The sequence below is a fragment of the Phodopus roborovskii genome, unplaced genomic scaffold (assembly GCF_943737965.1).
Source record: "Phodopus roborovskii unplaced genomic scaffold, PHOROB, whole genome shotgun sequence".
Classification (NCBI taxonomy): Eukaryota; Metazoa; Chordata; class Mammalia; order Rodentia; family Cricetidae; genus Phodopus; species Phodopus roborovskii.
Genome location: NW_026126434.1, coordinates 7475516 through 7501941, shown reverse-complemented (window position 1 = coordinate 7501941; position 26426 = coordinate 7475516). Strand labels below are relative to the sequence as shown.

Genomic DNA, 26426 nt, shown 5'->3' with positions numbered 1-26426 from the left:
AATAATTCTTCCATAATGTAAGTGGACATTCTATTCCCAATTTTCCAGAACCACCAATGTCACCTGTATAGTCATTATAAAGCATTGTTATATCTGATATCCTTGCCTTTTAATATACAGGAAGGGAAAATCACTTTTATATCGTTCTACCTTGATTACCTAGTAATCAAGAGCTATTCAGAGATAAATCAAATATCCATTATTTTCAGAAATTGAATCAGATTTATAAAGATTGCTAACTAAATAAGAAATTATTATGGATAACCACCATTGTCAAAGGTACATCAAAAAGAAAAAGAAAAAAGAAAAAAAAAACAACATGGTATTTAATTCTCTGTGAAGAATGAGCGGCTGCTCAGAGAGCCTATAGAGTAATGGTCCATCTCCCTGCAGTTTACAGAGTCTCACTGGGCACAGCTGAAGTAAAGGAAGGGTGAAGATGTGGGGCCACTGTATACAAAATTCTGTTCTACTTTGCCTGTGGGGGCTGGAGACATGGGAAGTAGCAACTAGTTATTCTTTCTGCATTGACTGTGCTATCTGTAAGATGTGGGTGTAATATCTACCTCGTGGGATTTGTATGGGAAATAATTGAGATAAGGTATGAGCTTACTATATGGTGCTTTGCAGATTATCCAATAAAAAGTAGATACTCAATGAAAGCAAGCAGAATAGATGTGTGATTCAGCAATCCCACTCCTCTGGATGTGTCAGCAAGAATGTGAGGGTTCAGATAGTGACAATGTTATTTAGTTTGGCCAAAGAATGGAAGAAATACAAGTGAACAATCAACATGCTATTATTTATGCAGAGTGGCAGCCAAGGTTCCAGGGGCAGATGGACAGATGAAGCCTCTAAATATAATGGACATGGGACGCTGCTCAGCCATGAAAGATGGAGATTCTGACATGCTGTAACATGGATGAACTTTGATGATAATAAATGAAAAAAATCATAAAAGAAAAAAACACCTCATGATTCTACTTATGTGAAACATCAAATTCACAGAAATATAAGTAATATTTTGGGGGGAGATCAGAGAATGGGGAGTTACTGTTTTAAAGAGTTTTCACTGAGAAGATGAAGTTCTGGAGATAGTTGGTAGTGATGGCTGCACAAAAGAATAAATGTAAAGCCACCAAACTAAACATTTAAAAGCTGTTCCAGTGGCAGCTTTATGTTAGGAATAGTTTGCTATGTTATGAAGCTATGAATTCCTGCTAGAGCCAGGCTGGTTGGCATTGATCTATCACTGAGTAGAGCAATACAGTTGACTGAGGCAGTGTCTTCTAGAGCTGAGACTTGCAGAGGGTCATCAAGAATGATCGTTACCTCCCAGAAACTGCTAGAAATGCAAATTTCAGATCTCTGTGCAGCTGGCAGTTGGTGTCCCACAAGCACCACTGATGATTCTGCTGAGACTGTGGACCAGAACAGGAGAACTGTAGAGAAAGAACAGGAAGAGAAGGAAGCTTGATCACACATGTGCCATGACTCCAGTGAGTCCCAAAGTCCAACACTAGACCAGCTGAAGAGTTGGTGAGTATGTAACTGGTACACAGCATGGGGCCAGTGAGAAATCCTGGGGCCAGGATATGGTGCTCTGTGCAAATGGATGCCTTCAAATACAAGTATAAAGAGGCTGGATTTTATATTCATTTAGAAGGATTTCACAAAAAGATTTAGCTTTTGGGACTCACTTTCACCCCAACTCCATCCATTTTTTTATTAGTTAAATGTTTTGGCTGACAATTTCACACATGTACACAATATTGACTGACTCCTTACCCCCATCCCTCTCCCATCTGCTGCAACTGTTTATCTCTCAATTCCTGTCTATACATTTTATTTTGTAACTCACTGAGTAGTTTAACCAGAGGCCATCTGTGTGACCATGAAGCCACCCATCAGAGGGCTCAGCAGTATATATACTACTAAAGACAGTGACTGCACTGCCCCTTTCCCAGGATCTTATTAGTAGCAAGAGATAGTGTCTCATGAGCCCCTCCCCCACCTGTGACATTGTTGACAGAGCCAGTCTTATACAGGTCAGTACAGGTAACCATGGAGATTAGTTCATGATTGGAATCGTGTCAAGTCAGGATGGCATCTCAAAGCCTCTCATCCCATCTTCTGGCTCCTACACACCTCGCCCCTCTTCCTCAATGTTGACCTTTACAGGGAATAACACAAATGCCATTGCTTTTTTTTTTTTTTTAATCCCTCCAATCTTTACATCTTTCTTTTCTCAAATAAGTCACATATGGTGTCCTCCACAAAGCACCTTTTGGGTTATTTCCTTGGGATAATACTGAAATGTAAAATTACCTTCTTTATTAATTCTTATTTGCATATAATTTTTATAAACATGGTGCAAGCTCAACAGGGCCATCTCCTTCAACCATCTCAGCTCCTGGGACTCAGCTCTTGGATTTCCACTGTTTCTTGGTGGTCTTTGCAGTCTCCTTCCTGCAACCACATATTTTGTGTTAACCTCCCACCATGCTCTATCCGGGAAATTTTTCCCTTGGGCAATCTCCCCTTTGCCCCATCTCAGGTACATTCATCAGTTGAAAGCTGCCCCATGCTCTGTATCTTAGAACAGCAAACTGATTTACCTTCCTCTTGGCTGAGACGTGGTAAGTTCCTTCCATGTCACCAGGGTATTTTGGGATTTAAATACTAATAACATTAACTATGGGGGTGGGGAGACTAAAAGACACAATAAACAAGTCAAATCCAAAATACGAAACATTCTACAGGCTGATGGTTAGATGATCAGACGTTTTCAGCAAATGGTACAGAGGAGGAAGAAAGGGTGATATAAGAACTTAAATGACACAGCAAAATGTAGTATACTGTAAAACTCTTGTTGAATCCCAACTCAAACTAGCAATAAAAATGACCATTTGAAACTACTGGGAAAGTTAAACATGGGCAGGGTTTCAAATACAGAAGCATTTTTACTGCTTTTCATAGCTGTAATCACAACCTCATGGTTACATAAATAAGGAAGATCACATCTTAGGAATGCATAGTGGAATATGAACAAAAATTAAAATGTTAATGAGCTTTGCTGCTGGATGTTTGGCATTGTTCTTATGACTTTTGTATATATTTAAATTTTTAAATCATTTTTTAAGGCAGGTCAACTAAAAGAAAAGAGAGAAAAACATAAGGGTGTGTGTATGAGTGAGAAAGAACCCTGCCATCCCTGGGATTCTTGTTTATAGAACCACAGGCTATCTGGTGAAAGTCCTTGACTTCAGCTATTAATCTTGGCAACAAACATGGGTTTATCTCATGCATACGTCCTCTGTTTTTCTAAAACACATGAAGCACTAAGATGGCTTATCAGGGACAGGAAACGGTGAGGCCTGTTTTTTTCTGTGAAAATCATTGCCCTGCCATGAGAGTCCCATAGCCATCCATCACTGCCATCAAACCACAGCTTAAGTTAACGACATGGAATATAAAAAATAAATTAATTAAAAAATTTGTAAAAAGATGACATACAAATGGCCAATAAAAATGAAAAAAAAAAAAAAAAATGTAGAAGGAGGAGGAGAAGCAGCAGCTGCTGCTAATGGCCAAATCGCCTGAGTCCCCCTGGTGAGAAAGTAACTAACTGCAAGTTGAGATCCTTGTTTACCTGTATCTCCTATAGGGACCACTTATTTACTATCACAATCTAGTAATTAGCATCCCCCTGGCCCTTAGTAGGCACTAACAGTTTCTCAAAATGATGCCCTTAGAAGAAAAAGCCACAATAATTTGGGAAAATAAAGTTTGGGTTAACTTTGGGTTAAGCTTCTGGCTTTGGGGCTTTAGAAGTTGGATTGGGAAAGAAAATTTATTTCCCTTAGACCCATTTTAAACTGTCCTTTTTTAAAAATGTATTTATGTACTTATTTTACATACTAACAGAAGCTGTCCCTCTCTCTCCTCCCGCTTCTCCCCTCTTCTGCCTCTCTCAATCCTCTATCTGGGCAAGGCAATCCAGCATGAGGATTAGGTTCCCAAGAGCCAGTTAAACCAGGGACAGCCCTTGCTCCCATTTCCTGAAGTCCCACAAATAGACCAAGCTACACAACTGTCACATATATGCAGAGGGCCTAGGTCAGTCCCATGCAGGCTCCCTAGTTGGTTCAGACTCTGAGTTCCAATGAGCCAGGCTAGCTATTTCTCTGGGTTTTCCTGTGATATCCGTGAAACCTTTGCTTCTACAATCCCTCCTCTCCTTAGCAGGACACCCTGAGGTCAGCCCAGTGTTTGACCATGGGTCTCTGAATATGCCTCCGTCAGTCACTAGGTCAGTCACTAAGTGAAGGCTCTCTGCTGACAACTTCTGACCCACCCCTTTGATCTTTCCCCTTTGAATTGGCTTTTATTGGAGTTGCTGGTTCTCAGTGCCCACAGCCTAGAATACCAGGGACCTTCACCTACAGTTACTTCAACCAGGCCTGTTGATATGAGGTGTGAGAGTCCTCATAGTTACCCTCTTCGGTCAAAAGAAAAAAATCTAGCCGGGTGGTGGTAGCTCACATCTTTAATCCCAGCACTTGGGAGGTCGGGGGGGGGGGGAGTAAAACTCTATGCAATTTTGAAATTTCCAGGATTTTGTTAATTTAATGGTAGTTCCCAATTTTAAGTCCCTGTCCCTATTTTTAGTGTGAGAATTGGTAAAATAAATAACCCTAACACCTCTGCTATGTAGGGAAGAAGTGCATCATGGCAAAACCAGGCACTGCTGCCAGAGTTGGTAATGCCTATGTGAAGGTGTGTCTGTTTAGGAAACTTAGAGACCAGAGTAAGACAAACCTAGAAACTTGAGAGAGAATACCAGTCCCTCTCAGGCCCCTCACGACCTCATGTGTCTTGTCAGCTCCTGGACCATCAAACAGAAATCTTCCCAATAGCTAGTTCCAACTAAAAGGATTTATCCTGTTCCCACTGAGGAGACTGCACAATGCCATGGCTGCAGCATCAGGAAGCCAGTTCCTAGAAATCACAAAACAACATTTTAATGTGAGGGGATGTCCCTTAGTAAGAGTTCCCTCTGGATAAGATATCGCAGGTCCCATTACAGGGAATTCTTCAGGGAAAAAACAAAAAACAATAGGAGGATGAGGGGTGGTGAGGTGGGCTTTTTTCCCCCTCTAAAGAAATGTATCAGCACAATAGCACTGTTGACAATGAAAAGCAGCCTCTATCTGGGGTCAAGGCCAGAGCAGTAGACTCTTGTCTGACCCTCCTCTGCTGCCCTGTAAGGTCCCAGCCAGCACTGATATGGATTTTCTTCCTAAGAACCCAGAGGGATTTTGCCCCCCTAACTTCTTGAAAAAAGAACAAAGGAAAATAGTGTTAAGAGGATTTTCCACTCTGCTCCTGGCAGCTGGATCAGAAAGATGCCCCTATTCCTGCTGCTCACCTGCCTCTTCACCACTGCCACCCCAGTATCACCCATAGGTGAGTCTTGTGTCAACAATTTGGTACACTGCACTTTTTTTGGTTGCTGTTTGCTATTGTTTATGAAATGTTAGATGATGGGGCCTTAAATACTAATCCAACAGTTGTGTAAATAAAGTCACTCAGCCTACAAGGATGCATGTATGTTCCTTTATCCTCCAGCCTGAGTGTCCAGAACTTCCATGGATCTTCCCTCTCTAAACCTTCCTATGAGCTAAACAGTTCTTGGAATACATATGAAGAGAAATTCTAATCTCTTTCTAGTGTAAGCACTTTAGAGTTCCAACTGTAAGAATCGAAGATAGAACTGATTTTTTTTTTTTTCTTTTAGAGATGAGGGTAAGGCCTTTCCCTTAATGGATAAAAGGGACTGAATATTCTGTCCCTGTAAAGGGTACAGATGTGGATAAAAATATTTGTTGTTTGACTTTTAAAAATATGAGTGACTTTTTGTACAGACCAAGCAACTCTTAAGCTGTTTCTCTTAGGCTTAGCACAAAACTGGCCAACGAAGATCATTCTGAGCACTTCTGCAGAGCTCAGTATGTGACTGGTCTAAATTTGTTTCTCTGCAGTAACTTGGGCCATTCTCTGACTCCTTTAAGTATATACATTAAAAATGAGTTTGAGCCCAAAGGAAATAAGAAAGCTACGTGTAATGCAATGTTCTAGATGGGATACTGGGACAGGCATTGATGTAGATAAAAGCTAAGAGAATATGAATGACTATAGGCTTGAGTTAAGAATGTTCCAACAGTGCTTCACTGACTGGAACACAAGTACAGGGGACACAAAACTTGGTCTGGACAATGTAGAGGTCTCCCAAGTATACCAGCCTCCAGGTGAACAAGATAGGGACACATATATCTGTGCAGGCCCTGTGGTCCTTGTCCAAGAGGCTTCTGAGTGTCCTGGTGAGCCACTGAGCCTTCTAGTAGGGCACAGGACTTTGAGAGGAACACATAGGGTTGTTCTCTTTCAAGCCCTGATGTTAAGGATTGTATGAGCTAATTGGTGATTTGTATAATACCACATTCTTGTGGCTTCATATTGAGACTAAAAATGGGATTTGACACAAAATGAACATTTTAAAAGAGTGTGGAAGCATTTAATGTTAGAAAATATCCAGTAACTGTGTTTGTATGACATGCTATGTAGGATTGCACCACAGATGGTGGGTCAGTTTCTCTTCTTCATGCTACCGTTCCTCTACAACAGGAGGGCAACTGAGCTCTTCAACAGTATGAGAAATGACATTTAACTTTAAGGAAAAGTTTAGAAACCATGGAATAGTCATTACAGGAGTTGCTGTAATGCCATTAAAGATGGAGTGACTAACCATTTCTTGTAAAATTAGAGCCAGGGAGATGAGTGGAATGTCTATGAATTTATAATCACCTGTAGAATTGCTCTGGAAGTCCTGCTTGGCCAGAGCCACAGCCAGCAGGGCAGAGGAGGAGATTTTTCCCTCAGAGAGGTGAGGGAATTTAAGGACATTTCTTCCTCTTCAAGAAATACTGAATTGCCAGCTTGCACTCAGCCTGGACAGCTTAGGGCATTTTAAAGACTTTGGGAGGAACCACAAAACTTGAAGAGAAGGTTGCTTGTGCCACCTACAACTCTGCCAATGTCATTTCTCAAAAGTTCAATGTCCTAATCACTTCTTTTCCCAGACTGTCAAGTTATTTTCCACATCCACTTGCCAAGTTGCTGTATATTTCAAAGCAACTGGCTGTGTACCTCAGACCTTTTCCCTTTTAGTGGAATGAGCTTTCCATATTCTTCATTCCATCAGACTTCACACTGATGCAAGATACTGACTCAGTTTTTGCAAAAGGAATTCAAGGCTTTCCACCTTTCCTTTCTTTTTTAATTTCCAAAAATGAGGCGCTAACTGCATTGTCCAGTCTCTCATGTGACTGGATAACTGAATTGCAATACACTTTTCCATAATCATCTGTTCTTATCTCAGTATCAAAATGCCTAACTCCCCTTATGCTTGACTTACTTGGTGCATTGATTTATTTTCTCATTCATTTGTTCATTCTGATGCTGCTTGGAATGCAGGAGCCTCATGCACACCAAGGTCAGGCTGTAACACTACCACGAATGGCACAGACTTTTAATCCCAGCACTAAGGAGGTGGAGATGGGGATTCTTGGGGCTCACTAGCCAAATAGTCTAGCCTAATCAGTGAGCCCCAGATCAGAGAGACACCCTGTCTAAAGAAAAAAAAAATGGCTCCTAAGGAAGTACACCTGAGATTGACATCTAGCTACACATACACACACAACACACAAACAATCACAAATACACAGTATACATACACATACATAATGCACACACATACCACACAGACATATACATACACACACTGCATACACAAGCACAAATGAAAACACACAACATACATACACACAGCACACACACTTTTTGTTTGAAAAATTAAAATGTAAGACTGAAGTGGATATAGCTGTTGGCATTGTAACCTGAAACACTACCAGATGTCTCTGAGTCCCCTTCATTCCCAGCCCTAGATCCTTGTTCTGCTTACATCAGCCTGAATGAGCCCTGGAGGAACACTGACCACCAGTTCGACGAGTCTCAAAGTCAACCTCTCTGTGACAACCACATGGATGGGGAGTGGTATCGCTTCACAGGTATGGCAGGAGATGCTATGCCTACCTTCTGCATACCAGAAAATCACTGTGGGACCCATGCACCTGTCTGGCTCAATGGCAGCCACCCCCTAGAAAGTGATGGCATTGTGCAACGCCAGGCCTGTGCCAGCTTCAAAGGGAACTGCTGTCTGTGGAACACCACCATGGAGGTCAAGGCCTGCCCTGGAGGCTACTATGTTTATCGGCTGGCCAAGCCCAGTGTCTGCTTCCATGTCTACTGTGGCCGTAAGTACCTTTCCCACTTTCTTCCTTCCCCAACAAGGCCACAGATGGAGTTAAAAAGAAAAGCACCATATGGATCTCAGTTATTGTAACCCAGATTTATTTTGTGTTTATTCATTCAAACATTATAAAACTAGAAACGATAGATTTCCAACCAGCTGAGTAGGAAGAGCCCTCTGGAACCTACCTATTGATGCATCATCAGGTGGACAGATAGATGCCAAGCACCCTCATGGCGCTCACTGTCATTGCTTTTCAGAATGATATACAATGGTAAGGAGCGACATGACATCGATAAACACCTTTAAGTGAATTTCTATATCACTAATGCCATCAAAATTTGGAGGCTTTGTAAACATGCTTGATGGCAGAAGCTGGTGTCTGTGCACATTTTGAAGAGTCCACAGTGGAGCATGACCTCACCCTTAGGCCCTAGCTCATATATGCTCATGTTTTTAATTTGCGGAAGTCCTCCAGCCACCAGTGGGCCACTCCCACTCTAGCTGGGAGTCAGTTATCTGAATGGACCAAAGCTGCCCCTGAGTCTCTCATCTCCCTCCACTGGGTGATGCAGCCTGAACCATGAGAAACATCATGATGGTGTACTGGGAACTTGGAGCCTGTGGCTACTTTCATGAACCTGCTCAAAAGAGAGGGTCCCCTGAGCCTTCCCACTCATAGAAGGTCATCATCCTTCCATAGATTTTTATGACATCTGTGATGAGGACTGCCATGGCAGCTGCGCGGACACCACAGAATGCTCATGTTCTCCAGGAACCTCGCTGGGTCCAGATGGACAGACTTGCTTTGGTAAGAGCTACTCACAAGGTGGAAATGAGCCTTCAGGAGTGAAGAGACAATTAGGGCCTTGCTGCCATTCTGCTTAGTCTCTGAGCATTTGCAATGGAGCTAGTCATTGATGGCCACAACTAAAGTCATTCCAGTCTCATGATGTGATTAGGGACAGTCAGGAACCGTAGTTCTTATGGCTATGGAGCCATTGAAAAGTGGCAGCTTGCCTGAGGATCTGAATCTTAATTTTACTAAATTTTAATATAAAAACTGGCTTTTGATTCAGTCATTGGCTAACATAAAATGCCTGGGATAACTCAAATGACTATACTTTGTCCATTTTTACTAACTGTAAATACAGATTAAATATTTCTGCTGAATACTAGCAACCATTAAGGTGTGGTGCATTCCTATAACTCTAGCACTGAGGAGGCTGAGGCAGGAAAACGGTGAGTTCAAGACCATCCTGAGCTACATAGAAAAGACTCTGTCTCAGAAAAGAACAAAAACAAAACAAAGTCTGGAAAATTTGACATCCAAATTGAAATGTGTTACAAAGTCATTTCAAAGTAGGTTGCAAAAATGTGTATTATTTTCTTATGCATATTTCCTTCAGGTAGCTATAAAAATGCAAATATATGTATTTTTTTTTTTTTTTGAGACAGGCTTTCTTTATATAGCCTTGGTTGTCCTAGAACTTACTCTGTAGACCAGGCTATGGGCTTCAGAGAAATGATGTAGGCACACTTCTGTGTTTATGTACACAGGTCAATTTTAGTTTATACTTAGTTTTCATGTAAATGAAGCAATTTTAAACTTTCGTTAACATTTATTTACGATGTATTTGCTAGGTAAAGGACAACTTTCAAGAATTGGTTCTCTCTTTCCACCAAGTTGGTCCCAGGGTCAAACTTAGGTGGTCAGGCTTGGCAGCAAGTGCTTTTACCCACTGAGACAGCCCATAAATTTTAATTTGCAGGGGGTTTGAGACAGGGTTTCTTTGTAGCTTTGGAGCTTGTCCTGGAACTAGCTCTTGTAGACCAGGCTGATCTCAAACTCACAAAGATCCTCCTGCCTCTGCCTCCTGCGTACTGGGACTAGAAGGGTGTGCCACCACCACCCAGCCAATTTTAAATTATTTTTTAATTAGCTTTTTCAGGCAGAGGGGAGGGAGTAAGAAAATAACAAAGCACATGCACATGTACCCAGATATAACTTTCCTTTCTTTTTTTGAGTGAAAATACAATTTTGATGTTCAAACTAGGCCATCTGGCTGAACTTCATCACCCTCTGTCATCCTCCAAGTTTGGCTGCTGCTCAAATGTCAACCTGTTTCCTTCCCACCCCATCTCTAGGTTTTATTATTGCTGTGTGGATGAACCATACTGTACCATACAGAATTAGCCTATCTGTACTTAAAGTGTGACATTTTCTCTAGGGTGTAAATATGCAGATGGAATTGCATTGGTCAAAACACTGGCTAAAAGTAATAGACCCATTTCAATTTCTTCCTCACATTAAAAGAAAAAGAAAAAGAAAAAGCCATCCCAAGGACTCCTGGCTTGCCATGGAGGCCTAAAGGAAGTGATAGCATGGGTGTGGTCACACCTGCTGTCAGGAAGCTACAGGCCTCCTACCTTCCCTGGTGTAGATAGCACAGTGGCAGGCAACTGGATTCCCAGCACTTGTGGAAGAGGAAGATCAGGGGTTCAAAACCAACCTCTTCTGCATAGTGTACTCCAGGCCATCCTGGGCTACATGATCCTCTTCTTGTTTATTACAGTTTTTTACCTCTGCAAGCTCTAAATGTTGGCATCTTCTCAGTTGTGATTTATTTCGTTCCTTTTTCTTTCTTTCTTTCTTTCTTTCTTTTTTTTTTTTTTTTTTTTCTAGTTTAAAAAGATACTTGTGAGGATTTCTGGGTTATTCTTTTACTCAAAGCCTTCTGTCATCTCGCCTATCCTCTTACATTGTGAACGGTCTGCAGTGTTTTATGTCAAACCCTCATCAAGCATTAGGGGTTTCCTGTGGCTCTCCACCCTTCCTACCAGCTCCGAGGATGCTCTACCCCAGCACAGTTTTCCAAATGTGTCTGAAGAAGTTCAGGCCCGATTACACATCAGTTTCTCAGATCAAGATCTACATCCCGTGTAAATAGGAAGTGTTAGCCCATGCTTCAACCTTGCAGCCCTTGCAGCACACTGGCCCAGGGTTTCCATTGTTTGCTCGTGTATCTCTCTCCCTTTGGGCGTCCAGCAGGGAGCCTCCTAATTACTACTGTGGCAGAGTTCTACTCTCAATCTTATTGAAATATGGATTAGTCCCTCTTGTTACTATAGTGCAATAGCTGACACTCAGAAGGTTATAAAGAAAAAGAAGCTTGGCTCACTATATATGGAGGTTCGAGGGTACATTGCCAACACTGGCTCAGCTCCAGGGAAGGCCTGGTGGGGAGATGGAATACCAGGAACACAAGCAAAGACAGAAGGCAGTGAGAACAGAGACCCCACAAGAACCGCATTAGTCACCTCCAATGGCAGCATTCCTACCTGCCCCACTAGACCTCAAAGAGCCACTACTTCATAACACACTGGGGGCCAAACTCCCAACACATAAGACTTAGGGTTTGCTTAGACCATTCTGGGGCACCTATTCTGGGGCTCAGAATATAGGTGGAGCCCCTCCAGCTCATCTCCTTTCCTGGGTCCACAACTGTGCTCTGATACACTGTGAGCATTTTAGCTCCAGCCCTTGACTCACACCCTGAATCCAGCCTCCTTCCTAGGAACCATGACTCATCATCCTTTCCTCTGCAGGAGAGAGATGGACATTAATTGTCATTTTACATTTTTTTACAGCAAGAATCCATACATAGTTCATTAGATGTTTTATAGACTAAAAATCATTTCTTAAATATAATGTGAGAATATTTGAAAAACAAATATTTTTGAGACAGGGTATCACTATGTATCCCTGGCTATACTGGAACTCACTAGTAAACCAGCTTGGCCTAGAACTCACAGAGATCTGCTTGCCTCTGCCTCCCAAGGGTTAGGATTAAAGATGTGTGCCACCATACCTGGCTGAGACTTTTTCAGTGTTTAAAGTCAGGTTTTGTTTTGTTTTGTTTTTTTTAGGGTGGTTTGTCATGCAACAACAGAAGACTTTCTCACACAGTATTTTGATAAGCTATTTCCTTCTGCACTGTGAGCTCCTTCTATACTTAAAAAAAATAATTTACAACTTTTCATTTAGCAATTTTTTCATGAATTCACTGGAGAGAGAAGAGCTCATAAAAACAAATCAGTGTAGCCAGCACACTCCATAGTCTTACCTTACTGTGTTTATGTGTTTATTGTGCATGCATGCCCATGTGCCATGCCATGCATGTGACAGTCACAGGATAGCTTCCAGATGTCTGCTCTCATGTGTGTCCTGCTCAAACTTAGGCTATCAGGGTTAGCAGAAAGCACCTGTATTTGCTGAGCCATCTTGCCAGCCCCAGCTCTACCCTGAAGGATAGGAACTCACAAGTACCCAGGTACCTTCTGCTTGTCAGAGGACAAATGAACAGAAGACAGGTGAACAGACAGCTTGGTTGGGGAGACGAGGTCCACAGATGTGTCCATGCTGATTTACAGTAGGGGTTGGGGCTACCCAATAGAGTCTGAGAAGAGGTGAGGATTCAGTTCAGGGGCTGGGGACAGGCTGAGGTTGCTCAGCAATGTGGCAGTGATGTGGTTTCCCTTCTACAGATGAAAACGAATGTGAGCAGAACAATGGTGGCTGCAGTGAGATCTGCGTAAACCTCAAAAACTCACACCGCTGCGCATGTGGGGTCGGCCGTGTGCTGAGGAGCGATGGGAAAACTTGTGAAGGTGAGACTGGGGAAGGAGGTGGGGCAAACTCATCATCCAAAGGGAGCTCCTGGCTTGTTCTTTGGGAAGCTGCCCTGGTGGCAGAAGCAAATAGCAGTTTGTCAGCATGAGAAAGTGACTAAAGGGACGTGTGGGTATGAGGGTGCTTGAGCTGTGGACAGAATTCAGTATTGATTTTGTCTTCAAGATGGAAGAGGAGGGAGTTTGCAAAAAGTAGAATGCTGTGGGGATACTAAGGTGGAGTAATACCCATTTTTCTGACTTAAATGTGCCCACAAATCCCATAGGATCTTGTTAAGGTGCAGATTTGGACTGAGTGGTCTGGGGTCAAGTTGAGGTGACTATGTGTCTAGATAATAACTAGGTGCTGGAGGCTGCTGGCAAGAAGCTCAGAGTGGCAGGCAGCATGCTCTACAGCTCATTTATCAGCCTCTCTTGGTCTGAGACTGGCCGCCCACCCAGCTCCCGTCAGGCCTCTTGTGGGTGGGAAAGTGTGCTGCATCGAGCTAGGATGGAGCCTCAGAACTTACATTTTTAACAAATTCCATGGGTGGTTCTTGTCTTAGAAATTTGAGAAACTGCTTTTACATTGAGTTATGGTTTCCTTTGTGTTAGGGAAAGCTAGAATATTTTTGGAGATAAAATTGTCCACTTAAAGATTTTAGGCTTGGAAATCAATCTATCTCAAGACCCAGGATTACCACTTTTGGGCATATACCCAAAGGATACACACTCACACCACAAAGACATTAGCTCAACTATGTTCATAGCAGTATTATTCGTAATGGCCAGAACCTGGAATCAACCTAGATGCCCCTCAACTGAAGAATGGATAAGGAAAATGTGATACATTTACACAATCTAGTACTACTCAGCGGTAAAAAACAATGGCATCTTGAAATTTGTATGGACAGAACTAGAAAAAGCCATCCTGAGTGAGGTAACCCAGACCCAGAAAGACAATATAATATGCACTCATTCATAAATGGATATTAGACATAAAGCAAAGGACAACCAGACTACAGGCCACAACCCCAGAGAACCTGGGCAACAAAGAGGAGCCTAAGAGAGACAGACATGGATCTGCCTAGGGATGGGAAAAAGACAAGGTCTCCTGAGTAAATTGGGAGTATAGGGGGCAGAAGGAAGGGCGGGAAGTAATAGGGGAGGAGGGAAAATGGCAAAAGAAGGAGGAGGAGGAGAAGGAGGAGGAGGAAAAGAAGAAAGATTTTTTTCAAGAAAAAAAGATTTTAGGCTTATTTATTTATTTTGTGCATATGAGTATTTTGCTAACATGTGTATATGTATTGCATTCATAAGTGCCTGATGTCCACAGGAGTCAGAAGAGGGTGTTTGATCTCCTGAAAGTGAAGTTGTGGATGGTTGTGTGCCATCATGTGGATGCTGAGAACTGAAAAACAAGTGCTCTCAACAATGACCCATTGCTCCCATCCCAAAATAATCTTTTTTTTTTTAAATATCTGTTTCTTTTTATGTGTATGAGTATTTTGTCTGCATGGATGTCTGTGAACCATGTGCATTACCTGGTGTCCAAAGAGTCTAGAAAAGGGTGTCAGATCACCTGGCACTGGAGTTACAAACAGTTGTGAGCTATATGAGTGCTGGGAATTGAACCCAGGTCCTCTGAAAAAGCAGCCAGTGCTCTTAACCTGTGAGCCATCTCTGTAGCCCCCCATTGTACTTTAAATAACAGTGATGCTGTGTGTACATGCCCTAGTAACCAAAAACTTATTGATATATTTCAAGGAATTGAAATGAAATTGTCTATTATTGCTCTCTCACTTTTTAATCCATATAGCATTGCATGTTGTTATGGGATACAAACAATGTGCAATGTGTGATTCAGTAATCTGCTATTGTTTTTTGAGGCTCGGGTCATTTGTTTGTTACAGCTAAAGTGACATCATATCTGCTTTCACAAATCTGAATTCCCCTAACATTCTCTGGAGAGGTAAATGACATAGTTGTTATTATTTACAGAAGACATATGATTTGTCCTTGAGGAGAATTGAACTTGTGTATTAATAGAGCTATAATCTACATATTAAAACTCATTGCATTAATATTACATTCAAAATAATAAAATATCATCCCAAAGAGAAAAATTATGAGTAGTACCCACAAAGTTTGCATTATTAATGCAGAGAACACTCCCTAGCACACTAAATTGCTGTCCTTATAAAAAGGCTAAATTACTTTAAATTTTATTGAATAAGGATAATAAATAGAACCTTCCCTAAACCTTAATAATTTCATATAAGAATTTTTGCATATTTGAATAGTAGTAAAATATTTTATGAAGAACATTTGTAATTATTCATAAGCACTTTATTGAGACTATTATGGTTAATACTCATATAACCTTAAAACCTAATAACCATAGCTGAAAAATATTTAGCAAATGATAAAAATTTTATGTGTCTATATGAACAATACTTTAGGAATACTGCTTCTATTTATAACATTTGATTTTTATTGAAAGGCTAAATGTATTTGTTTCTTTAGTTTCTATTAGATGATTATAGCTTTTTAAAAATTCATTATACTTTTAAATTTTTAAGTAAATTTTAATAGTTTATGATATAAATAGGAAAATACAGAAGAGTAAACAGGGAGACTATCCATGGTCCTCGATCTCAGTTGCTAGGTATTTCCACTCTGAACATCTCCTTCCATCATCTGAAGGGCTTCATAATGTAGGGCAATTTGGATTTTTTGATATATTTTTCCTTTTCCATTTTTACATCTGAAAATACCTAGTGTGATCAGTTAGAGTAACCCTTTCATCTTACCAGTTTTGAAATTGCAACTTAAAGAAATAAAATTACTTTGGAAAGGTCATTCATTTTGCAGGTGGAGACAGCAGGGCACTGGCAGAGTGTTATGGGCACTCTTTTAGAAAGAAAACACATACTAATGTTTTTTTTTGAGACAGGGTCTTCCTCACTATGTACCCTCAGCTGGCCTGGAGCTTGATATGTAGACCAACCTGCCTCCACCTCCAAACTGATAGGATTAAAGGAATGCACCACCACCACTCCCTGTGATTTTTTAACACTTCTCAGCATAGTAGCATATTTTATATTTTCTTCCACCTTGTTATCTATAATCTCAACTATTTCAAAAATCCACAAACTGCATAACTTTTAAAAACACATGCATTTCTAGAGCTGATAAGATGTCTCCGCAGATAAGGGTGCTGGACACCAGACCTGACAGCCTGAGTTCTGAGTTTGATCTCTAGAACCCACACAGTAGAGGGAAAGAACCAACTCCTACAAATGTCCTATGACCTCCTCACACTGTGGCTTTGCTAGACACACATGTACACATGCAACCACACTACATAAATATTTTAAATAGTATAGATGGGTTTCTAAACAGATTTTAGTCTCTTACATTTCCCAACCACTAATTTATATATACCAAGTTAACTTATTAATCTTATTAATGGCTCCACTAACCTTTTTTTTTTTTTTTTTTTTTTTTTTTTTTTTTTTTTGGCTTTTTGGGATTTCTTTATGTAGCCCTGGCTGTCCTGGAACTTACTCTGTAGACCAGGCTGGCCTCAAACTCACAGAGCCACCTGCCTCTGCCTCCTGAGTGCTAGGATTAAAGGCATGTGCTACCACTGCCTGGCCTTTTTTTAAATTTTTTTTTATTAAACTATTTTTTACTATCATCCTTAGGAGTCAATTTCCATCTCTCCCTGAGCATTTTAGAGGATTCAAAACATATTCTTCTATCATCTTAACTTAAAATAGCAAATCTTTTCCATAATGTCCTGATGGTAAAAAATACTTTATGTTTCATAGACCATCCAGAATCAATCAAAACTACCCAGTTCTGCCCTTGTAGTAAAAAAAAAAAAAAAAAACAAAAACAAAAACAAAAACAAAATACGAAAAATACACCCATAGACAATAGTTGACAGCCATGCCTGTGTGTGCTAATAAAACTTTATGTATGTATAACACTGTGCAATAGGTTGGAATTTGACAGCCCTCAACCTAAAAGATAAGGTTCAGGTCCCACAAAAGTCATGTTGACTAAGATTATGGATATGCTGGGGCAGGGGTGGACCCTGGAGCCCTGGGAATGGTAGGCAACACCTATGACTGAGCTATGTCTCCTGCCCCAGGTCTACTCAAGACTTTCATATTCAGTGCTCTTATTCCTAGGGAGTCTAAGAGAAGGGATAATGATCCAATTGGTCTGCAGCAACTCTGGACCCACCCAACTGGTCCAGATGAACTTTTACTCAGCTTTTTAATCCATCAGTTGGTTTATAAAATTTTAACTTAACTGAATCTATTAAATGTTACAACAGTTAAATGTTTTGGGTTCTTGGTCATAAATATTCATGAGCTCACCCTAATCATGAGAAAAACAACAGAAAAATATGGGAACAATTGAAAGACACTCTACAAAATGCCTGGAGTGCCTCAGTGTTACTGTGGCAGTCATAACCTTTAATGGATGTTTTGTTGGTTAGCCTCATGTTTCACTTACCACATTAGTCCTCAGGGATTCTGCCATGGATCAAGAATAATCTCTGGTGACTAATGCAGTGATTCCTGCAGAAGAGGGTCACATGGTAACTCTCATGCTTGTTGGTTCCCTCTACAGACATCGAAGGATGCCACAATAACAATGGTGGCTGCAGCCATTCTTGTCTCGAATCTGAGAAGGGCTATCAGTGCGAGTGTCCCAGGGGCTTGGCGCTGTCTGACGATAACCACACTTGCCAAGGTAGGGCAAAGTTCGACTCAGACTCACACACCCTACCCCCTCCACCTTTGCCCTCCCTCCTCCAAGACTCTCAGACTCTTATCTTTCAGAACACTGACTCTCTGAGCACCATGAGTTCCCTGAGTCATCCTTCTGGAATCATTCAACAGATAACACCCCTGCAGGATGTGATGCTCATAGCTACAATCTCAGCACTTGGGAGGTGGGAGGCCAGAGGCCTGCCTGAGAGCAAGGCCAACCTGAGACCTTGTCTCAAAAACAGACAGGTGTGGAAGAAGATCTATTTTTTTTTTTTTAATCAAGAAAAGCTGGATTTCCTTTGCTGGTTGCCTCTGAGTTGTTCCCTGATTTCTATAGCAACTGCTGCTCAATTTGGAAGTATTGACACTGTCCTTGTTCAACAGTTTCATGGGCCCAAACTAGCTTGAACGAGGATGAATGATGAATTCTTCCCCCATCAACAATGTTCTGACAACTGGTCTCTAGGTCTTGGTGTCTGGGATATTGATTCCATCACCCAGCAAACACCAACCAAGTACCAGTTTCAGATTTCTTCATGCTTCTCACTGATTAGATGCGTGTTCACAGGCAGGGCTCTGGCAGGTACCTAGAATCCTTTGGGGTGTTTGCAGGGTCAGAGGAAATGAACGCAGGACTGCCGCAGAAAAGCAAGCTCTTTTTAATATTAAGTTAAAGTGGAATTTATAGTCAGAGGACAATTTGGAAGGCTTCCAGAGTGCAGAAACCGTGTTTGTTTAATGGGGTAGTAACTAATGGTCGAAACACAGCAGTTCTATTGTGTCATTTAAACCCATGTCAGCAGTGTCTTTGCTGTGTTGCTGGTCAACTGTGCTGGCACCAAAGTTCATCCTTGGGGTGTCTCACTCCAAGGAATCATGCCAGGCACACTTTGGACAGACGTTTGTTGAGCTGAAGCTTAATCACACTCTCTCCTGTTCAAAGGAATATGGGAGTTGAGGAGCATCCTTGACCACAATCTTGGGAGTTAGGGATCCTGGTTTTATTCATCAACTTGCTTTGAGCCCTTTCCTGGAGGAAGGAACAAAAAGTACAGGCTGCAGGGAGGAGAAAGTATTTCCCTAGAAGTCTTTCTTAGTTTTTTTTTTTTTTTCCCAAGCCAGATTTCCTGTTCTAACAGAATCCCCTTTCCCACAGTCCCTGTGTTGTGCAAGTCCAGCACCATTGAAGTGAGTGTCCCCAGGGAGCTGGTTGGTGGCCTGGAGCTCTTCCTGACCAACAACTCCTGTCGAGGAGTATCTAATGGCACCCATGTCAACCTCGTCTTTTCCCTCAAGAACTGTGGCACCGTGGTTGAAGTAGGTTCTCTGGTGGACACTTAGGGAATGACCAAAGTTCCTACTTGGGAAGGTAGTTGACAAAGGGTGTGGCTTGTGTTGATGATGAGATAGCCTCACACAAAAGAACTGAGCTTAAAGCATCCTCTGTCCCACACCATGAGCCTGGAGCTGTGAGGTGTGGAATGAGAACTCAGCCATCTATCCCCATTCTCACACAGCCCTGAGCAATCTGTATGTAAGGTGTTTTCCAACATCAACCACAGTGGTACTCAGAGGTAGGACACACCCTCTGTAGTCAGTTATTTGGAGACTAAGGATGATAAAGGCTGGCATTTCATTTGTGACAAGTGAATGGGTTCAGGCATTGATCCAGGCTGAGCTTAAAATGTTTATGTTTTTCTTTTCTGAAATATGCTCACATCCCCATGCTGGAAACTCAGAGGGGGATATGGAATAAGATTCCCACCTGTTAGGAAGCACACAGTAGTACTGAGATGACAACACACAAAATGTAAATAAAAGCTGGGCTATCCGACATGTGACAGGGCCTCTAGGAGTCCGTGATGTGGGTTTCTCATATAGTGTACACAGTAGCCCACACAAGCAGAGGAAAAGGGCTCATTTGATGGGTCCCTGGAGCAGACTCTTAGGGGATTCTTCAGGCCCGTGCTAAGGTGAATGGGCAGTTCAGCCTGCCCTGCAAGCAATCCTCACCAGGAAAAGACACCGGAAAGGGTATGGGATAAAGATTGCTGCCAAAGACCTGGCTTGTATGCTAGGAAGGGACAGCTAGTTTGAGTCAACAAAAGCAGGATTAAGCTGGGAGCTGTGATCCTACAGTGTGAAAGATGGATGCTGTACAACAGACTGATACAGGTATACAGAGGCCTCAGTGGTCATTTGGTTATGAGTCCTGATAAGTGAGTCAGAGGGCTAATTACTGTGGGTGAGAGTCCAGGTAGAAATGAAAGAACAGGGGTTCCGCATTTAGGCAAGCTGTGTAGGTTGTTTCTATGGATACCCTGGAGGAATAGCCCCATAACCAGCTGGTCCCTCTCCCTGGTGGTAGAGTAGACACAGTCTGGGGGGAAGGGGGTGGTAAACAGCTGAAAACCCCTTAACACCAACGCAGATCCAGATTAGGGATAAATCCAGGACCACTTAGAAGCAGCAGCATCCCAAGCCTGGAATTCTTGCCATGAGAGTATGTCCTCTTCTGGATGCCAGAGCTTGGGATTTTCTGATTATCTCCCTAGATCAGTCTCATGTCTAATGCACTAGAGGGATGCCTGGGCCAACCAAGAAGGAGCCAGCATGTTGGCTTAGTCTGCCTGTCTTCCTAGCCAATAAAAAGAGAAAGGTCTTAGGCAGATTCACTTGAGGCCAGTTCAGGACAGCCTGGGAAACATAAACAGTCCCCATCGCAAAACACACACACTCCAACTCAAAGGCCTCCTGGCATAGGGAACGAAATCTGTGATATTTGACTTACCACGTGTTTGGCGGATGTTAACGTAAGAAGAGAGGTAACTAGAAATAAATCTCGCTTCATCCCTGACTGGCACAGGTGGTGAATGATAAAATCGTGGCCAGCAACCTCGTGACAGGTCTGCCCAAACAGACTCCTGGGAGTAGCGGAGACGTCATCATTCGGACCAGCGAACTGCTGATCCCGGTTACCTGTGAGTTCCCTCGACTGTACACCATCTCTGAAGGATATGTACCTAACCTGCGTAATGCCCCTCTGGAAATCAGGAGTCGAAACCACGGCATCTTCCCCTTTACTCTGGAGATCTTCAAGGACCACGAATTCGAGGAGCCGTACCGGGAGACTCTGCCCACACTCAAGCTTCGAGACTCGCTCTACTTCGGCATTGAGCCTCTGGTGCACGTGAACGGTCTGGAGAGCCTGGTGGAGAGCTGCTTCGCCACGCCCACTGCCAAGATGGATGAGATACTCAAGTACTACCTGATCCAGGACGGGTGAGCACAGCCTTCCAGAGTGTGTGTGTGTGTATGTGTGTGTGTAATGTTACATATTAGATTTTCAATTATAATTTAATAATAAATAATATTATCAAGGATAGTATTTATTAGTAATTACCAATATTTGTCATTAATACATAATAAGATAATGTAATTGTAGTTATATAATTTTTAAAAAGCAGATTTGAGGTACAATTGAATTTGATCATAAAACATAGTAATTTTATACTTGAAATGCCCATGGAAGGCCTAGGGAAGTTCAGTGGGCCGCTAGAACAGTCTCAAGAACAAGGTCAGAACTACAGGCAAAGGACAGAGACTTACCCACGTGTGACTAGGATCCATTAGCTTGCTGGGAAGGGCCAGAAGTTAGAGAGGAAGAGGGCTGTGGAGAGACACTGAAACAGAACTTTGATAGTAGGGACTGGGAAAATGGCTCAGCACTGCACCTGGGTTAAACAGTCTACCTAATCTATGAGCTCCAGCTTCAGTGAGAGATCCTGCCTTAAAAATGAAGGTGGAGAATGACTGGAAATGACACTTAACATTGACCTGTCACCTCCACACACATGTGTTCCCACATGGTCACATGCATACACCCATATGAATATACATCTCGCACATACACATAAACACAAAAACAAAAATAAGAAATGAAGTTGATAGTGTTGCAAAGTAAAGAAATTCTTGATTCTAAAGAATAAATATCCAGATTTCTGTGGCATCACTGAAAGGTCTTGGATTGGAGTTTGTAGGTGTGTGCTGATGGAAACCTAACTGCTCCTCCAAATTCATATCAAGATGTCCTTCTTCCTTGGCCTAAATGGCAGCTGGGATGCTGGGACACATCTCTGGTGGTCAGGAACTGCTGCCTCCTAGATGGGGGAAGGATCTAGAGTGTGTCACACAACATTCCTCAGGTCCTTCCCTTCCCTGATTGTCCCAGTTCCCTTGGAAGTTCCTAGTTTCTTCAGCTTGTTTTTCTTTCACCACAACTCCCTTCTCATGTTCTCCGTGCCCTAAGCAGTGGCTTTTGAATCCTAGATGCACGAGGTCAGCTTAGAAGCCTCTTTTTTTTTTTTTTTCTTTTTTCTTTTCTTTTCTTTTTTTTTTTTTTTTTTTTTTTTTTTATTTGCTGGGATGAGTCACCTGCTGTCTCAGTGCTGGGAAATCTGCTTATGTATTTGCTATTCAGAGTCTGTGTTAGTTCAAAGAAGCTACCCTGTTTCTCTCTTGATCCTTAGTACATATAAAAGACAAAAATAAATCTCTGTGTGTGTGTGTATTTGTGTACACATGCACAAAGATACAAAATGACTTAAATTGGGACAAGTCACACAAAGATAGTCTTGGCTTCGGAGAAAATATATCGAAAACAACAGCCTTAGTGTATCAGTTCATGTGACCTTTCTCCAGTTCACCCTGACAGGAACCTCATAGTTATGTGTCACACTGACCTAAAATAAAGACCACAGATTCTGAAATGGCAGCTTGCTGTTACATTTGGAAAAAGAGAAATGAAACCATTTGAGGCCAGTTGTCACCTGAGAAGCTTAGATGTGTGTGCAAAGATGACCCATTGCCCTCTGTACCCCTCCAGGGGCTTGTACCCCTTATAGGAAATCCGTGTTAAGCTAAAGAAGAAACTTCTCATACCAGTAACTATATCAACCCAGATTCCAACAATGTCACCAATGGAAAGACAACCTTACTAGCCAAAGATCTCTCTAAAACATATTTTGGTGTTTCTAATACATAAAGCCCTTAATCAAGCAGCAAGTGTTATATTCTCTGAGGCTCCATGAATGACGGATGGGAAGACATGATCCTTAGCCCTACTTAATGAGGTCTGAAGATGCCTTTGCCAGGAGAGGATGCCATTTACCCTTTATTCTCACAGGGCTGACATGCAGCCCAGCACACTCCACCCACTTTACCTCTTCTTGGGCCAAATTCCTTAGCTGGGATTGTTTTCTACCTCTGTGGAGGTGATCAAGTCTGACACACTATCCATCCTACTTACAGTTGTATTTCCGATGACTCAGTGAAGCAGTACTCATCCCGGGACCACCTAGCAAAGCACTTCCAGGTCCCTGTCTTCAAGTTTGTGGGCAAAGATCACAAGGTAAGCTGAACACCTTTGTCTCACAGCCCGATGCCTAAGTCTTCCTTCTCAATGTCCTGAGGTGTTGACATTCTAAGAGCCTGTGGTTACTTCTGCATGACCTCTGGGAAAATATCTATCAAGAAATTTAGCATTCATACATGTTATGGTTGCCTGCTCCACCCCACTCCCACATAAAATGACTGTCTGCAGAGAATATTATAGGACCACAATTTGACATCTTTGTGGGCAGATGAATGTGAAAAGCCAGGGTTACTGTAGTTCAACAAAGGAATCTCACAGAACAGCAGCAATGGGCTGGGAAGAGAATGGAACTCACAGTGCTAATGGTAGGACCTAACTTTGTAATATGGAATATTCCACGTGGAATGTATGGGAAACAACAAATTACAAAGCTTCCAAATCCATAGGACGTGAACAGCAACAGTATAAATTGAAGGGTTTTGTTGTTGTTGTTGTTGTTGTTGTTGTTTTAAGTAAGTTACCTGCTAGTATGCCATAATCATTAACTCAATGTGTGATTTTGTCTAAATACATTTTTGGTAATTTCACAAAAACAAACCAGTTTGCTGAATATGTTTATAGAACATGATCACAAGAGGGGATAGGGGCCCCTACATAAACATAACCAGGGGGCTACACTATATCAACTTAGTGCAACATTAAGCAGTTTTTAAAATTATGAACATCAGAAAGGTAGGCGTGAAGAAAGTGTCATAACTCCGTGTGTATACATGGATCACAATGGCAAGAGGCTGTCCCAAGAAGCTGTGGATAACATGACTGAGATTTTGCTGCTGTTACTAATGTTGAAACACAACCCAAGCGAAGCTCAATGGAGCAGCATTCTTTTCCACATTGCCACTAAGTGTCCCCTCAAGCCATTTTGTAGGCAGATCCTCCTGGAAAGAACTTACTCCTTTACAACAGAAGCACTTGGCCCTAGTGTTTCTTCAGTCCAAGAACTGACATAATATTGTCAGAAGATGGGGCTTCCCTAAGGTCTCTTCAGCATCTAAAGTTCTGAGTCAGGTTTCGAGGTCACCCACATCACTCCCTTCCAACTTGGCCACATTTCTAAATGTGTGGACTGGGAAATTTCCATATCCTAAGTCTTGCTTTCCTGTCCATAAATACAGGGTTGTCACCACCACCTCAAGTTGTTGCTGTTGTGGCTGAGATGGTTCTTGGGGAACGTGGTGCTGTGTGGCTCTCAGCAATACCTACAGTGACACAGCTGGTACCCACAGTTTTACTGTCATACTTTCCTTCCAGGAGGTATTTCTTCACTGCCGTGTCCTTGTTTGTGGGGTTCTGGATGAACGCTCCCGCTGTGCCCAAGGGTGCCACCGGCGAGTGCGTCGTGAGGTGGGGGAAGATGAGGACTCTGCTGGGCTGCAGAGCCAGACACTGACAGGAGGCCCCATCACCATTGACTGGGAGGACTAGTGCCCGCTTCTAGCACCCTCTTCTCTGGAACATCTCCCTGTGTCCTCTGAGAACATCAGAGAACCTCCTACAATACCTGACTTCTTTAAATCATATACTGTGAGTTTAGACAACCTTACCCCCACATGGAAGAATTGATTAGCTGATTTTGTCTCTGCGTTAGTACAAATCACACCACTGATGATCTGTGTGGTCTTGGTGGGCTTCAGTTTCTGGATTTTAAGAACTGTGTTGTCCTCATGGAAGGTCATCTCCCTCATTTCCGCCATTTCTTTCTTACAATGAAATACCTCGTTTATGGTATAATAGGGCCACTAAAACGAGGTGCTGGGAATAACATTCCAATTTCAAAAGGTAAAAAAATCAATTACTAAAACTGTAACCCATAATCCCCTAAATATATAATTCCAAACCCAACACAGAATCTTCATAGGAGATTTGGAAGTTTATCAATAAAATAATGTATGAGAGAAAATACAATAGCTTGAATGTTGTAAGGTAATTTTCAATGTTTTCATATTGCCTGAGGTGAAATGGTTTCACCTAAAAATAAATTCATAAGGTACTTTAGAGCATTGGCTGCTCTTGCAGAGAACCTGTGTTTGATTCTAGGCACCAGAACCTGGTAGCTTACAACTGTCTGTAACTCCAGTTCCAAGGGGTCTGATGGCCTCTTTTGACCTCCTCAGACACAAGGCATGCATGTGTTGCATAGACATACATGCAAATAAAAGACTCATACATATAAAATGAAATAATTAAAAAGATTGTAAGCATGTATGGAAACTGGTTTGATGGTTGAACTGAACTATAAGCAAAACTAAATGTTGATCCTGGATAACCTGAGCATTGGTATTCTGTGCATTTGGTTAGGTAAGACAATAGGAAAAGGTATAAAATTATACCATACACTGACTTTACAGATGCTCAATAATTTTATTGAAATAAATATCATAAACTACAAAGATAAATGTTATCTACGGTTATGTTGAGCTCCTTGATATTCCAGTTAACTCATGACTTTACATATGATTATCAAAGGTTTCTTTTTCTTTCTCAAAGTGGTTGCAATGAGCAGTTCCTTCTTTTTCTCTTTAATTACCACGTGGGATGATTGACAGTTTGGTTCAACTGAATGAAAGTAGATAAGGAAAGAGAAGGAGTGGGGATTTGGGGTTAGAGAGCAGAAATGCTTCTCTGTAGATGACCAAAGGTGACTGTTTTAGACCTTGGGACCTTTTAGTCTATAACCTCTTAGTCATAACCTCTTTCTCTGATGTTACAGGATGACAGTACCCTTAAGAAAATAGAAACAAACACAAAAGTGATGGGACTGTGTTCTGAATGGCCATAAAAAACAACAGGCCTTGAGCTCAGGCTGCCCTGTGTGACTTTGTTGGATAATTATGATCCAGATTGGTGGCCTTCTCAGGGCACCAGAACACCTGCAGAGTGTCATAAGTGGCCTGGGAACAGCCCACAGAGTCCTGGCTGGCTCCTTTTAAAGGATCCACAAGAACTCCTAATCCACAGTCAGTACTGAGGGCCACAATTTAGGGAATGGCCTGTCATTCCCTGTCAGTGGCAAGCATGTATTCTACCCCTGACCAGACACATCTCAGATCTTCAAATGACTCTTGGAGCCAAATGACAGCTTGGAGTCTGAGCAAACCCACCAGGGCAGGCCACTGGAGGGAGAAAAGGAACTTTGGGCCCTAACTCTATCCCATCT

The 26426-nt window shown here is 42.0% G+C and overlaps 1 protein-coding gene across 1 annotated transcript; it reads left to right on the top strand.

Annotated features, from left to right (window-relative positions):
• Nucleotides 1-5308: 5308 nt before the first annotated feature.
• Oit3 (oncoprotein induced transcript 3) lies at nucleotides 5309-25314 on the top strand. Its single transcript, XM_051186734.1, has 9 exons — nucleotides 5309-5469; nucleotides 8001-8375; nucleotides 9075-9182; nucleotides 12920-13042; nucleotides 17693-17815; nucleotides 18992-19152; nucleotides 20702-21117; nucleotides 23146-23245; nucleotides 24521-25314. The coding sequence occupies exons 1-9, from the start codon at nucleotides 5409-5411 to the stop codon at nucleotides 24692-24694; spliced, it is 1641 nt and encodes a 546-aa protein (XP_051042691.1). The 5' UTR covers nucleotides 5309-5408; the 3' UTR covers nucleotides 24695-25314.
• The last annotated feature ends 1112 nt before the right edge of the window (nucleotides 25315-26426 follow it).

Bases quoted from the DNA above. Each gene is read 5' to 3' on its own strand.
- Oit3 (XM_051186734.1), top strand. From the start codon at position 5,409: ATGCCCCTATTCCTGCTGCTCACCTGCCTCTTCACCACTGCCACCCCA. The intron at 13,043-17,692 runs GTGAGACTGGGG...TTCCCTCTACAG, and splicing joins CGATGGGAAAACTTGTGAAG to ACATCGAAGGATGCCACAAT. The intron at 17,816-18,991 runs GTAGGGCAAAGT...CCTTTCCCACAG, and splicing joins CGATAACCACACTTGCCAAG to TCCCTGTGTTGTGCAAGTCC.